Raw genomic sequence first — 16,430 nt, 5'->3', positions numbered from 1 at the left:
TAAAGTGTAATTGCTTTGAATCTCGTTTCTTTTTATGTTGCAGTTTATTCTATTATTCATAATACATTTTCGGTTACGTACTTTTACAAATATTACGTCAACTATACGGTATTTACGCTGAAATTGTAACAGTAATGCATTTTTCGTGACAACACAGAAAACATTACGGTTACCTTAAAAAGAACCTCTTTGTGGAAAACCTTTTTTTATCAACATAAATAATATAGAGAATTTGGTTTCGAAAAAGGAATATTTGACTTTCTTTCGGTGTAAAATACTTACATAATTCCAATAAATGGTACTGTATCAACGATATTGTGTTAGAGCCGATTATGAAATCCTAAGCCCGCCATGACACTTACAAACGATCATTTGATTTTACATACAAGTTTCTATTCAGTTTTTTTCAAGGTGTGAATATTCCAAAAAGTTCTCGTGACCTTTAAGGAAGTTTGAACTTCATAGAGATAAAAAACAAAACACGGTGTCACTATAATAGCTCTATACACTGACTGCACTCAAATGTCACCGTCAAAGAGAAAAAGCGTTTCGACTGATTGTGATTGATCAACGCTTTTTGTGTATTGCAATCTGCGATCGATATTAAAGTACTGGCTTACACGTGTCGTTTATTAGTTGCAAATGTAAAGTTTATTCAACAGTGTGCTTACATTGTTAATGCACGTCAGTGACAGACCACATCAATATACGTAACATCCCTAGGTGCTCTTGTAACTGGTCTACTGTACTCCAGCCAACCAAATATACAGAATACAACCCGTTTCTACGTGGGCGATACGAAGGAAACTGACCTTTATTTAATTAATTCATATAATTTATTCTCAAGCGATAGTTAAACAAACGTTCCGTGTGCGCCTTGCAATGTATGTCGATACCAGTTGCAGGAAACTAATTCAACTTTCACATTGAACTTTTTCACGGACAAAGTCCTTTTTCAGGGTTAGAGAAAAAAGCGTTAATTGTTTACGTAGACGTTTACGTGGAAAATGAATACAGAGTGCGGAAAAATGAAGTTAGTAGCTTAGCTAACTAGGGGGATGAAGAGTGGAAAGTCAGTGAAGAGAAAAAATATAACTTAAGGGCGTTTGCACATGACGCTGAAAGGGCAGCGGTACCTCCGACGTCGCGACGCAGAGCGGCGATATTCCATGGAGCCTTACATAGTACGCGCATTCAACGGCAAATGTTGGACGAAGTCGCTACCTCGTGATGTGTAAATGCCCTAAAAGTTGACTTTCTACTCACAATATAAAGTTTTGTTTCTAACCTATGCACTACACTGATGTTGATTTTTCCCCAGCACTTTCACCTTTAACTTTTGTTTCATTCAATTACTTCAGATTCCCGTATTCAATTCATCAATCAATCCTCATATTTTTTGCCAATCATATTTATTTCATATGGATAGTTAAATAAAATAAGGCAACAATATTTTTTTCAAGACTACTAAGATAGAATTTCATTCAGATTTTTATACATGTAAATATACATAGTCACTATAATCAAAGTTTTCCTTATAAAACAGAAGATCGATTTTTCAAATGATAGTTTTCCATCTAATCTTGCGCACTAGATGATACCATAATGATTTCCATATCCTAAGCTTTGTGACAGAGATTCCGAGAAGACGGGAGACCTTTCAAGTTCAAGTGCTAAGCTCAGATGTGATAACCCTGAACTACACGGGAAATTCAATACGAATATAATTGAATGAATAGTAATAGGGTTCAATGGCAACATGGTGAACAGGAGCATTGCGCTTTGTCTTACCGTTTCAGGAACTTGGTAGAGGCTCTTTGAAGATCTATTACACGTGTCCCTCGATACATATGGGATATGAATGGGTGATCGTCGTTTGATTTTCTGACGCAAGGAAGTAAAGTTTGGACTGAGTATATGTCATTCTGAATTCAAACGCGAAGAATTTTACTTCTTTTATTCGATAAATATGTGTGTACTATTTGAAGTGTACTACATATTTAAACGGGCTTTTCAATTGTGTTAATATTTCTTAAATAAGTAACTTTTACTTTATGAACAGATTTTCTTTGTAGCTTTTCAATATTATATTTTATTTTAAATTCGCAACAGGTTGGTTCAGTACAAGTAAAAGGTCAATATCAATATAGATGAAAGGCATATAAGGTTTATCAGTAACATGTTCGGATATTTTATATTCTACGTTTTCATTTGTTTTGCTTTAGTTGGTTTACTATGTGGAATACATTCCTACATTGTCCTTCATTTACTTTCAATGTCACCCCATATTCTAGGACGCTCAGTTTCTAGGAAATCAGAGACATTAGCGCGTCCAGCTTTTTACTTTTTAATTCTCTATTTTCCAAGTAACAGTTGATAACTTAGTTAGAGCATATAAGTTAATACCAATGTGAGATTTTCCTACGAGAAAATGTAAATGGAATTTCCCACAATTCTTGTAAAGTGTGAACAGTAAACATTGAGAAAGTAAATAAGCTTCGGATCAGTTGACTGATTAACTCGTACGATCGGAGCTAGAATGTAATCTGCGAACAAACGACTGTCTGAGGGAAGATTTAGTTGTGTTCAACTGGTTCATGTCTATTACACGTGTTTCTAACTACATTTTATACGTATTGATTTTTTGGCGATCTTTACTTATAATGTATATGGAAAAGTAACTCCGTCTGTCCGTCTGTAAAACTCCAGCACTGATCTAAGTGACATACGTACTCAGATAGTCCAGCGCAAGTCTGAGATATGAATAGGCTTCTTCTTATCCGGCTGTGGGAGGTAGTTCCCTCGGGAAGCTAGTAGAAAAGCAGGTAACGTATAGTTACGATAGCAATGAGGTGCGAAGCTGATCATCTGCACTTTGTCACAAAAAACTTTTTATATTTTTCAAAAGCCAGATTAAATATAAATACAATAAAAGACAACAATTACATTCTTAAAAAAAAACGAATTGCACTGTACACGTAAGAAATATTACTCGAGCCCACCATTACACCGAAGTACGACATATTGAAAATTAGTTAATTGAACGGTTCTATAGGCAAACAAAATCGATTGTTACGCATCGAATCGAATCAACGCTTTGAAAAGTTCAACTAACTTTTACTATGCATTCGATACATTCCATCAATCGCATCGGACATGCCTATATGACATTTTTGAAAATGTCACCAGTGTCCGATACTTTTTTCCTGACTTTCTATTGATCACAAAGACGATGAAAGCTCTGCCACACTGGTGGATTTTCAGCGCGTAGCAAAATCGAGACGCGCAATACATTCCGGCTATACAACGCTCATAAGGAACCGGCGTTGTCGGGAAAAACCAAGCAGAAAATCCGCCAGTGTGCAAAATAGTGTAAATGCATGCTAACTCGTGCCAGCAAAAAGGCAAAGCCATTTCAAACTTACGTAACTATGGATCATTTTTTTTTTCATTAGTTACACGAAGCGAAAGCTTCAAACTTTTTCTTCCGTATCGATATGAACTTCAGAAAGCTCATGATGTATAAACATTAACAGCTTTGCCATCTTTGCAATTTACATCTTCATTTCATCTACGTTAAGGTCCATATTTATTTGTGCAGAATGTTGTTTGATTGAGATTCCGCATCGTTACTCGTGGATTGCATCTCAATAAAACATCAAAGCATAGGTAATGTTACGTGAAAAATAATATGTCGCGACATTTTAATTTGAAGGTCTATGGTCTTGTATGACAAAAAAAAAATATTATAAAGAGTTTTGACTCTAGGCTCAAACACTGCTGAAATACCCAAAAAGTTATAACCATAGTGAAGGAGCTATTTAGACTCATCCTGTGAGAAGGATTTCCGAAATCATTTTTTAATGTCATGCGATGTAATTAGGAGCTGCGAGTAAACTTGTCCATAAGTCGAAAGGTCGCCATCCACGTGCCTGAAAGCGTGTTAACTTAGAACTTAATTTCTCGAGCTGTTTTTCGCGATATTCCCTCGATAGTTCGATTTATTAATTTTGCAATCGCTTTGTTTAATTCCGTGTTCCTCGAAATATGTTCGCTCGTGTAAGCGCATTCTAATATTTGTTGAATGTCATCAGTGATTCTCTATTTACCTATTTAATTAAAAGAAATATCTATAAATATTGCCGCATTTGAAAAACACGCAAATATGCTTTCTTTGTACTATCACAACGGGAGTTTTAATGAATACAGGGAAATATATCGAGCGGAACGTATTGAATGTGAGTTTCCCGATAAATTGAAGGCTTTAAAATGAATTCAACAATATGATATTTCGGCATACATGTTTTTAAGTGGATTTGAGATTTTTTCAGTATCTAAGGAAAACAAATAATGAAGGATTCATTGACGATTAGGTGTTCCTCGCGGTTCCACTGTATCACGAGGGAACTACTTCCCTTCTACTTTAAGATAAAGTAAGTCAGTTTCCTTTCTCAGGCTCTAGTAGACCAAAAATTGAAATAGGTTTCAGTTTTGGACAGACAGAGTCACTTTCACATTTATAATATTAGTAACAATTAATTAGTTAAGATAAAGACAGGTGACATGCAAGGCAATCGTGTCGCAATTACAACTTTCAGCATTAAAAAAAAAACAAGACACAAACGCCAGCAACCATATTACAACACCCACTCATAAAGTGTTTGTGAAAAAACTGTTCATAAACCAGTTATAAGCACATTATTAAGTATTACAGACCATGGCACGTGGCAAAAGAACTATCTCGAACCAGTCGCGTTCCGATAGAGGTAAACAGAGTAATTGCATTTCTGCAAAAGAGTTTTATTTTTTCCCTAGCTTTCCCAGTTTCGAACTTGAAGCTCGGCCGGCCGGTGTTTTGAGGCTTTCTACGCAAATGGAGGGGGAAGACTAAGAATGAAGTAGTTTTATGATCTTCTTTTGGCTTTTGTTTTTATAGTCTTTTTATCAATGAAGTGACGTCGTTCATCGCTGATTGGTGGAAAGACACGATGATCGAGAGGTGTGGACACAAAATGGGGATGCCTTTGCCCGGAACTGGGACAATTCGGGTAAGGAAAAAAATGAAATAAATGTCTTGGCAAATTTTGGTTGGTGGGAAATTGTTTATATGTAACGTAAATGGTTCGTGATTAAGGCTGATGTAACATTAATGAACGATTTAGAATATCAGGTTTAGGTAAATCACTTTACACCCCGTAAGGAAAACTAGGCTGATACAAAAACATAAAACAAGACTCTTGCATACTTTTAGTCGGCCGGTAGTTTGATCGAGTTTATAAATCAGTATGGAGATGAATGGAAGTGCGCGGGCGGGAATCAGACCAACTAAAAAGTTTTGTTTGGATTCACGATTACTTTTATAGTAAAATAATTGTAGTTGACAATTTACTATAAAAGTAATCGGGCCAATGTTGACTGACAGTATAGTGTACGGAAGTTCATATTCGTATGATAGTGGACTAGCTGTTTCACCCGCGTCTGGAAGTAGGAATATCCATGTATGTTATGCTGTCCTGGTACATAGCGAGCAGTACCTATTGTTTTATTGTAGTAGAATACTTATGTCAACTATAACATGACCAAACGCACAAACGCTTTTACTGTGAGTCAACTCATTCAAGCACCATGTAGGCTTCGGTTATTTCGGTCGATGACCAATTTACATACGTACTCACTATCTATGTCAAAATGTTTTTGAAAATTTAAGAAAACCTTAACAAAGTTTGTAGACTATAGTACCTATTATTATTTACATTTACATATTTACAAAAAATATTATTAGCTATTTTCCTGACGTCGTTATTTTTATCTGCTTATTTATTCTTTGAAATTTCACTTATATTGATGGCTAAATTATGTTACTCATCAAGAATACACTCTTCAAGAAATGACGAAAATCAACAACACCTATTCTTTATCTCATAAGGAAAAAACTAATTTTAATCATAAAATTAAAAAATAATATCGACCATATTCTTCCCTGCAGGACCATGCCGTGCTCAAAATTCGCTAAACAAGCAAAGCATACATCGTTACTGGCCTTGAGCGCTCAGGCGTAATGAAAGTTTGGAAAGGGGATTTCGAGGACAACAGGTGGACGCAAACACATCGCCGCGTGGATTGTGAGCGTTTTACACGTTACTATAAGGTTATTGGCGAAATAATTTAAAGTTGTTCCGTATTGAATGGCAATGTAATAGAAAACTAAACCTTACAGTTTACATCAACTATTTCAGTATCCGTATACTGCACACTTTTAGTCGGCTGAGAGTTGGCTCGAGCTCATAATTCAGTATAGTAGGTAGTACGCAAATTACATTGATCTGGTATTTAGCCGGTATCAGACCGACTCATGATTGTGTTAAAAACATTTTTTGTTTCGACTAACGGGCCAACTTTCGGCTGACTGTAAATTCTTCAGCGCGTGGGCTAAAACATACTACTATAACAACAACTATATTAGCAAAATAGATAAATATAAAGGTAGTCATAGTATTATTTAGAAACACATAAAAACGAGTCTCCATAGAAAAACAGTTAACTTTTATTGCAAAATTCCGTTACTACAAGTTTTGTTTAAACCCAAAGTTTGATTCAAATTAGTTTGTTGTACTGCAGAAGTTGGGGCCATCGCCTTTATTGGGACCAAGAATTGCTCTGATTTCTTAGCCAAGAGTGTTGCGGTCAAGATTATGAAGCTAAGTACGTAGCTGTAAGTTTATTTCGTAGGTTTCTTTGTTTCTTGTCAACTCTTAGGAAACGAGCCTTTTCCCGACTATGTTGGGGTCGGCTTACTTTTAGAAAACAGATTTTGTGTTTTAAAACTAAATTAATATTACAGGGTAATGAACCCAAAAAATGCTCGAAAGATGATGATGAATGAACCCAATATTTTTGGTACAAGAGTAAAGAGAGTAGTTAAAATAACTGTTGTTTCCAATAGTTCGAAAACTTAAGTTACTTCGTCTCAGTTTCCTAGAGGTGAGCACCAAACATTTGAGGACAAGTTCTTAGTCGAGATAATTCCAATAAACAAAACAAGTTGAAATTCGTTTTGCAATCAGGTTTTTGCCCATTAATAGCAAGAAGCGTGAGACAGTTTTTTGGGGTTTTAAATTGAGGACAACTTTATAGCCATAGATAGGTATTATTAACTAGTTTATTTCTACAAATATTTTCGATTAGAATTTTACTAAGAGATTTTCCTTCCACACTGCAGACTAAACAGTGGGCCCGATAGTTGGGAAAAAATATTTTATTTAACAAACTGTCCTCCGTGTAAGTTTGCAGTGTGCTCTTTTTGACTTTTATATACATTAAGTAATACAACTGTAACATTTGAGAACAATCGCTCTAACAGCTGGGTAACGCTAGCGGATTTTCGAATAATCTTTTGTACCCTTAAAATAGACAATGACATTTAATTCATATCTAATCGGCTTATTATATGACATAATGATATTGAATAATTAACATTTTTCAATTATTTTGGTTCATAATAAAAGTTAATGAGTAGGTAGATAATCGATTCGGATTGTCTATATAATGGTTACTCTATTAACGTAAAAATAATTTAATAAGATTATAAATATAATTTAAGCTGGATTTGCAAGTTTCCTAAAACGGCCATTTTTTACCAGAAACGTTATGTTCGAATACCAAATGTTTTAGTGATAAAATGATTCGAATAAAAAGTACTATTTGAGTGAATTTTTTTATTTCGAAGATTCAAGGAGTAATGTTATCTAGAAAAATTATAATGAAAATCTCTTCTTAAGTTATTTTCGAGTGTTTAGGTATAATATTTTAACATGATACATCATTCCTTTATATGATTGTTATACAAGTTAAATAAATTGTAAGAACGAAAGGAGTGTATTTAACCAATATACTGCACTCGATCGACCTCAATGCCGATTTCCATATAAAAAAAGTAAAAGCGGATATTTATGGTGCAAAAAGGCTTCATCATGCAGAACCATAGACTGGCCACGGTTGACGGCCCACAAGTAATTTGCGACAAAATTATCATACTTAATTGTTACTGGACAATAGCATTAGAAGTAATTACGTGTATTTATTTATATGCCTTACGTAATTCAAGTTTCGGAGTCACACCATTATTGTGGGTATTTTATTTTTATAATTGTTAATGTTAATTGTTTCTTTTTTCAAATTTAAAATAAGAACTAGTTTTTTGTTTTATTTGAGCTGGGTTTTTTGAGCTTTAGGCTAAGTCTTTGTTATGCGCAAGGAGGTCATGTGTTTTTGTTTTATTTTATTTTTTAATTACCTATTAATGTAACGCTGCTTATTTTTTTATTAGGTATCTTAAGGCAATATCCAAAATTAATTTCTAGATATTAATGAGTAAAAACTACATTGCACTTGCATAATGCAAGTGTAATGTGACTTGCAAAAAGTGCAGCATAATGCAAGTGAATCTTATTGTAAGCTTGAAATAAGGCTTTCGTGCATGCGCCGCATAAAAATGGTTTTCACAGACTGAGTCATAAGTTGACGAAATACCTATCTGACCACTGAGCAGGCTTCTACAACTGTATAACTAGCTATATTCAAATATTTCATTATAACGCTTCTAACATAAATCAAAAGCTTCGCTTAGGAGGCAAATAACTTGAAGCGCGTATTTGCACGCAAAGTTTAGTAATGTGCTCCATTACATATCATAGCAATGTAAATGGAGGCTAAACCTATCTTGTGCCAGTATCTCAGTACAGCCGCGGTTTTTCGCTTTAATAAAGGAACGGATTGTGCATTGTTCCACTCACCTTGGGCCTGAGCCGGCGAAAGAGCGCTCCAAATAACGAGACAAAAACACAGAAACATTTTGCAATCGTCTTTAGGATCGACAAGCATCACTTGTTCATGACGTCACTCACACATGCACAGACAAAAATATCGAAATTCGGAATTTAAATGTTGGCGCGAAAGTTTAGCACTTGGTTCGCGACGTTCGGGGCGGCGCGGGCAGTACGGCGCAGACGAGTATTCGCGACGGACTGAATCGGCGCCAGCGCAGCCGTCTGCCCCCACCACGAGACGCCTTTCACCGTTACAATTCGTAACTCGAAAGACTGAGTTGAGCAAGGCTATATGACGATTGACATTCAACAAAAACGGCCCATTTGCTACACGGAAATAGTGTGGTGTTTACTTCTAGTGTAACAACACCATACATGGGCTGCTTGTTAAATCCTAATACGGCCTTCAATCAGGAGATTGAATGAAAATAATGTGGGTAATTGTTTGCTAAGTTTGTGACTGTTTTGCAATTTTGAGTCTTGATGTTATAATTGACTTTCATAGACTGTTCACACATGAACGTGCCATTTCAGCGAGATAATCCAATCAAGGGATTAGGCAATTATTCCTGTACAGTAGGATCTTAGCGTAAGGCTATTATCACGCTGTACACAGATTATAGCCATCTACCTCAGTTCCAGTCACCCTAATAATATTTTTGAAGGGGGACGTTAGTCTGCCCTATCATGTTACTTTAATCGAACCCAGTATTATTCATCGCTGTACATTTTTATACCTAACTATACCTACTTTCGTGCGTGACCGTCCTATTCCATACAATATAGGTACCATTTTCTCTTACATATTAAAACGTATTTTTTTGTATAAAATATATAATTATGTCTATTGACAAAAGACAAACCTTAATGTGAAATTAATTTTCAGTCACCATCCTATATGTAGATTGTACATATTGGACATCAAATAGTGAACGCACATTTTTTTTTTGTCTATACCGTGTCAAATTTTCCTACGCCCCCTCAATTTCCACCATTTCAGCCACACGTGAAAACTAAACTCCATAAAATGCATGGGGAATATTTTAATATGCACCAGTCTTTATTATGGCATCAATTGAAAAAAAAAATTGTGAAGCTTTTGAAATTGTTTTTCAGCATGTTGTCACATGAATGGATCTAGTAAATTTAAACGTTTATAAAAAAAAGCTATTGTGAATTCCAAAAAATTGGATATGAACAAAAGTATACAATACTTATTATAATGTACCAAAAATGTTGCCCTTCAAAAACCGCGATCCATACGAACGAATGGCCCAACCTCCAACGTCACTGGGAACACAGTTCGTTTGCAGACGGTACGATTAGGGTTGTCGCTCCCATATAGGCCTTGTTAGCCATCAGCGCAAGTGCAAACGCCAACAACTTATTTATTTATTTATTTAGGCTTACCAACTAAGACACATACAGACAATCTTCAAAACAAAGGAAACAACAGTTAGTTTATGCTCTTAAATTAAAGGTAGGCTCAACATTATTTTTAACTTGACAATGATACAGCTTTAATATTCTTTTATAGATAAGGCCAAAGCAGTAATAGCATCAAAAAAGAATTTAATAAATTGAAGTAAAAAAAACACAGTTCTTCCAACCTATATTTAGATGTACCCAATTGTATGATATAACCAATTGAACGATTAATAACTGCCACTATAAAAACACACAAAAACTCGTGTTTTCACATCCGTCCAATTAGAGAATGTTCGAACTCAAATACTATACAACGATTCACAAAAAGCACTCGAATAAAATATATTTTTTTTATCGATTTTTATGTTGTGTATGATATTTGTTTTGAGCCGTGTGCGTGTTTTGTCCTTTTATTGAAAAAAAAAACTAGTGTTGCAATGAAGGATTGCTATTCAAAAAATATCTGACTATAAAATATACAGGTTTACTCTCAAACTCCGATGTAAACGCGAGTGACACAAAAGCTGTCTTGATATGGCCCTATTTATCGACCCTCTACTAATTCAATTTAGAGTACCAGCCACCGCAAAAATTTTAGTTGGCCTGTAGTTTTTTCGGGACAAAAATTTGTCTATAAAGATGAATGGTAATGCACATGACCGACTGAAAAATGTATTTGAAATCAAAACTTTATTTTTTTTAAGTTGCCTAATCATGGGGCAACTATCGGCTGTCTGTTTAGTCGTTCGAGCAGAGTTCGAGTTCTCTTTCTTTAATCAAATCAAATCAAATACCTTTATTTTCAGGCTGCATTGGCCCATAGATATATACCTTAATGACTAACATACATATTATATTATCTTCTTTAACTTATTCTTTCACTTAAGGCAATCTATTCAATTCACAGTTAGTTCTTAAACAACTTGAGCATTCCTAGCATTCCCAGAATCCTAGTTGTACATTCATCAATAAAATACATAAACATCATATACTAAAAGTCATCTAATATTTATTCGTACTCGTGTAGCCCGTGAATTAGTTAATAGCAAGACCGTGAAATTGGCACATCGGATATTGAACATTCGAGAGAAAACAACGAGAACTAAAATACAAAACAATTAAAAGTACTCGGAGAGTTGGATTGCATTGTATTAGGGATCCGCGAATTTATTAGAAATTAATTTATGGAGATATTATGTGAAATATTTTAACTAATTTAATTGAAATATATTGTTGACATTGAAATAAAGGGAAATATTGATTCTGATTTTGTTAATAAAATTACTCCTAAATACATTTATGATTTACTTGTGACAAATATTTCATAGAACCTTATTGTTTTCTATTACTATTCAATCAATCAACGGCCTTTTCGTCTATTGCAGACGATTTATGTGGTGTTGTCTTTGATACAACGCCTTTCGTGACTGAACAAACCGATATTAGTTACTATTAATCGTTAATAATATCTATCGATGAATATACGTTTTGATTTCATGCAAATGACATTATATTTACGTGATCATGCAAATAAAATAATATTTCACAGTTAAATAATAAAGCACAGGAACCAAGTCACAGGACCCATAATGCAAAATCAGGCTCACACTTCCCAGTTTTGTTAATTAGTCTTTATATGACGCGATATGCAATACCTTTACTCGTGTCTCACAAAACACCTACGTATAGCACATTTTACACGTTTACACGTATTGAATTCAGCAAAGTGACCTTCCTGAAATGCCGAGTCGTAAACTTTTCTAGGAAATAAAGGCTAATTTCGCTCGCTTTTTTTCTTTTCATTCGGCTGTTTTACGCGACTCATGAAAAACTTGAGTGAAATGTAAAACGCACTCGGAAATTCTACTGCTTTCATGAATTTAATTCTAATGGAATTAAATGATGATATCTTTTCAGGGGTATATTCGTATGTCAGTTGGTTTATTTAGAATAATGAAAGCTTACATGTTATTATTTAGCTTTAAATGGATCCTTTGATACATTTTATAATGCATTACAATGGAAAAACAATACCTAAGTTTTTCCAGAGACATTATTTGTGCTCACCATAAAATTCCTTATTAAATAGTGGCTCTGTACGTCCCAAGCGCTTGCTCACAAACCTTGGCGGGTCCTAAGTGCTTGCTTTGTGTTTATGTAGGAAAAAAATAGGGTTTAAGTATCTACCTAAAATAAATAGGTATATACAAAAAATTCCATTACATACGATATTTACGACTTTTATGAGGCCTCGGTTAGCGCTACTGATTTACGAATTTAATTATAATCTTCAAGATAGTATGTTACGAGTACGTATAGTAAAAATGCACGTGTAACTCAAACAGTTAGGTATAGATCACTGAATTTTATTTCAGTTATCCACACACAAAATCCCAATAAAAAAATATCGAACAAAGCCTGCACGGTTCACAAAAAAATCTTCAAATAAAAAAACTCAATGTAAACTTACAGAGACGTAGTTTGGACAAAAAAGGGTAGTACATAGGGGACGAAGATTGTTCGGGATAGTTCCGGCGACACGTGTTCGAAACTGCATCGGCAGCCATGTAAGATATTTTAGGAAATTCACGAGTCTATTGTTTGTTCTTTGCGTTCAAGTACTGAGAGAAGAGTGCCTAGAGAAATGATTGTAATAATTACCTAACTTGTTGTTTCATGTTCTTATTTTTGGGTAATATTAGAGGTATATTTGCTTAATATGTAGGGTCAAATAAAATGTATTGTAATGTATGTCCTTTTTTATACAATATGTAATTTTATGGTAAGATTATTTTATTGTTTTCAGAATCTTCTGAAGTAACTATTAGATACCCATTTAACATCAGATTTTTTTTTAAATAAAAAAAAGCCTTTGATATGAATTCTATCTTTGATTTAATTTAATCGATTTTTTTACATAAGCAGTCTCACTATGGTTGCAAGAGGGTCTTATGGTTTCTAGCTTGTATACTTACCTACAAATCAACTCAAAATCGGGAAAATCTTTCTCAAGTGATGGTGGGGCCAAAGGCAAATGTATTAATTTTCACATGCTTATGAATACAACATATACACTTATTGTAGATGTAATAGATAAGTGAATTTTCCTCTAGCCTTATTTTCCTTTAACAGACTGTCAACTACAGGTCATTGCACCCAATTATGGCATATTGAAGACTTTACAGACTGATAAGGTATGGTTGTAGAATACTTACCTGGTGCCTATTTTATTAAATTACCTTTTGCATTTTCATTTATGTCAGCTTTCATTACAGATCCGGGATAGTACCAAATTATTTATAGCTAGTTTTAGCCTGTGGTTTCATTCGCGTCCTGCAGGAACTTATTCGAGAACTCAGAATAAAGTATCTTATGACCTTTCTCGATAAATGGTTTTTGTAACTCTGAAATATTTTTTGTATCAGATGGTATATTCTTGAGATTAAAAAAAAAAACTTCAGCCTTATATTTTTTTTTTGATTACGTATGTAGTCATTACTAGAATATAATAGACTGTTCTACGGTAGTACCCACTGAATCAATTCGAAAAAAATATGATGACAGTGGTATTGATTTTCATGTATTAAGAGTACTTCAAGCGGTCAGTCGGGCGTTTTGTCTCTGAACTATGTGAGTGTACCTGAGTCTGCGCGTAACGGGGGATGCTGTGTCCCGGGGAGGGGGGGGGGGGTCGTCTTGGCGGTGTCTCTTGACATCGCCAACGCCTTCAACACCCTTCCCTGGAGTTACCTTCGTCGCGTGGTCGAGGCCTATCTGTCGGATAGGTCCATCATCTATCCTGGTCACAACGGGGAATGGAACCGGCGAGAGATGTCGTGCGGTGTTCCGCAGGGGTCGGTTCTGGGGCCGCTCTTGTGGAACATCGGCTACGACTGGGTGCTGCGCGCCGACCTCCCTAGCGGCGTCTGCGTGGTCTGCTACGCTGACGACACGCTGGTTCTGGCGCAAGGGAGGTCGCACCAGGAGGCGGCCGACATAATGACGCGCGGGGTTGCGACAGTAATCGAGAGGATCCAGCTGCTGGGCCTGGAGGTGGCCTTGCACAAATCCGAGGCCATGTGCTTTCATGGGCTTCGGAACGCGCCACCTTCAGGCTCCCAAGTCACGGTGGGGGGGGGTTACCATCGGCGTCGAGAGGGCGATGAAATACCTGGGACTCGTCCTCGACGGCCGGTGGAACTTCGTCGAGCATTTCCGACGTTTGGGCCCCAAACTGGAGAAGGCAGGTGCTGCGTTCAAGCGGCTCCTGCCCAACCTGGGAGGCCCAAACGCCCCCTGCCGTAAACTCTACGCGGGGGTCATGCGGTCCATGGCCCTTTACGGGACCCCGGTATGGGCACGTTCGGTACGGCCGCGGGCTGTACACTACCTGAACGTGTCCCGAAGGGTGATAGCCATTAGGCTAATCCGGGGGTACCGCACGATCTCCCGCGAAGCAGCTGGCCTACTTGCTGGACTGCCACCATGGGATCTGGAGGCGAGGGTCTTCTTGCGCCTGTACGACTGGCGCGAGGAGGCTCAGCGCCGGGGGGAAACCCCGTTGCCGCGGCAAGTTGTCGCGCAGCGGGCGGAGCTCCGGCGCGATCTCATGGTGGCCTGGAGGGAGCGACTGTCGCAACCCAGTGCAGGGCACGCCACCATCGTGGCGGTAAGTCCCCTCTTTGAGGAGTGGCTCGGGAGGAGTCACGGCGCCCTCACGTACCGCATGACGCAGGTCCTCACCAGACACGGTTGTTTCGGGAGGTACCTGCACCGCATCGGTCGTGAGGAGGCGCCCGGGTGTCACCATTGTGCGGACAGCCCCGAGAACACGGTGGACCACACAGTCCAAGTGTGCCCCGCATGGGAGGGGCACCGCCGGGTCCTCGTCGAGGCTTTGGGCGGCGGCGATCTCTCGCGTCCGGCCCTGGCTCAGGCCATGGTCCGGGGCGAGAGGGAATGGGATGCCGTCGCCTCCTTCTGCGAAGCGGTCATGCTCGAGAAGGAGGAGGCGGAACGCCAGAGAGTTCGCACCTCTCATTCCGGCCGCCGCGCTGGACCATGTAGACACCATGGGCGCCGGGTGTCGCGAGATGACTCCCGGCCACCGTAGGCGTGGGTCTGTGTGGTGGGGCGGTGAGTTCGGGTGGCTCATCGTCCCTCTGTCTGCTTAGACGACAGACCCGTGTCGACGGCGCGCGTTATTCCACGCGCTCCTCAAAGAGATGTCAGCAACCCCAGCGGGGCCCAGCAGGGCCAAGGCTTGCCGGGGCTGCGGGATGTTCGAAAGAGATACCGCGGCCCTGGTACATAAAAGGCCTATGACGGAACACGACGGTTTTTAGTCAGTAAGAGTCTGACACTCCCTCACCGCTGCTAACCCACAGCGGGAGGGGTCATTTGATGATTTTTAACGTCGGAAAAAAAAAAGCTTGCGCTCTATAACAAATGCATACGTCTGCGCAGCTAGATGATTATCTTCGAAAATAACCGCCTTAATAGTATTTCGGTCTGATTACTTACCTCTTTTACTGTCTAGAACCTAATAATTGATAACTAGTTATTTCCTGCGGTTCCACCCCCTTCCCGAGAGAACAGTGAGTAATACTAATAAGTAGTATAGAGAGTACAGTCTTTTCTGATTATCCTATTGTTAAGTAAATGTTGTTAAGTAAATTGATCATTAGTGTTTTTATCTTATTTTTTTTTCATACAAAGGTATACTTACTTCTCTGCATCTCTGAACTCAGACCATGATTTAAGAGTCAGTCGGCTTGTGGAGTTGCAATATCTTTTCCCAGTATTGTGGCAATGCGATGTGTGTTATGGCTTTTAGTATTATCATTTTTCCCCCAAATTGTAGTGTTTTTAAAGCTGTTTCAAGTAATTACTAGTGTGATTTTCCCGTGTATCCATACTTACGAAAATTGGTGCCTCATATGTCGAAACCATTGTTTCGTAATGTCAGTCAGGATCAAGAAAGAAAAGACTTTATTACACCCAGTATAATATTATATTTATTGTATCATTAATATTATTATGTAAACACATAGAAATGTAACAGTAGATTTAAGATTCAGAAATCAGGTAAACATTAAAATTCAAAACTTACTATTCTAATTAACATTTAATATATTTGATTATCTATATTAACTGGGGTACTTAACTCCTGCATAA

At 37.5% G+C, this 16,430-nt stretch overlaps 1 protein-coding gene across 1 annotated transcript in view; it reads right to left on the bottom strand.

The window, feature by feature from the left end:
- Positions 1 to 9,020, bottom strand: part of LOC124645202 (sushi, von Willebrand factor type A, EGF and pentraxin domain-containing protein 1) — a 104,185-nt gene extending 95,165 nt beyond the window's left edge. The window contains exon 1 of the mRNA XM_047184976.1: positions 8,793 to 9,020. Coding sequence (XP_047040932.1) covers positions 8,793 to 8,880 — 88 coding nt within the window. The 5' untranslated portion in view covers positions 8,881 to 9,020. The remainder of the gene's footprint in view (positions 1 to 8,792) is intronic.
- Positions 9,021 to 16,430: the final 7,410 nt, after the last annotated feature.

Source organism: Helicoverpa zea, chromosome 31 (assembly GCF_022581195.2).
Source record: "Helicoverpa zea isolate HzStark_Cry1AcR chromosome 31, ilHelZeax1.1, whole genome shotgun sequence".
In the NCBI taxonomy this organism is placed as follows: domain Eukaryota; kingdom Metazoa; phylum Arthropoda; class Insecta; order Lepidoptera; family Noctuidae; genus Helicoverpa; species Helicoverpa zea.
Note: the sequence above shows the minus strand (reverse complement) of the source record. Positions and strands in the feature narration are given on the sequence as shown.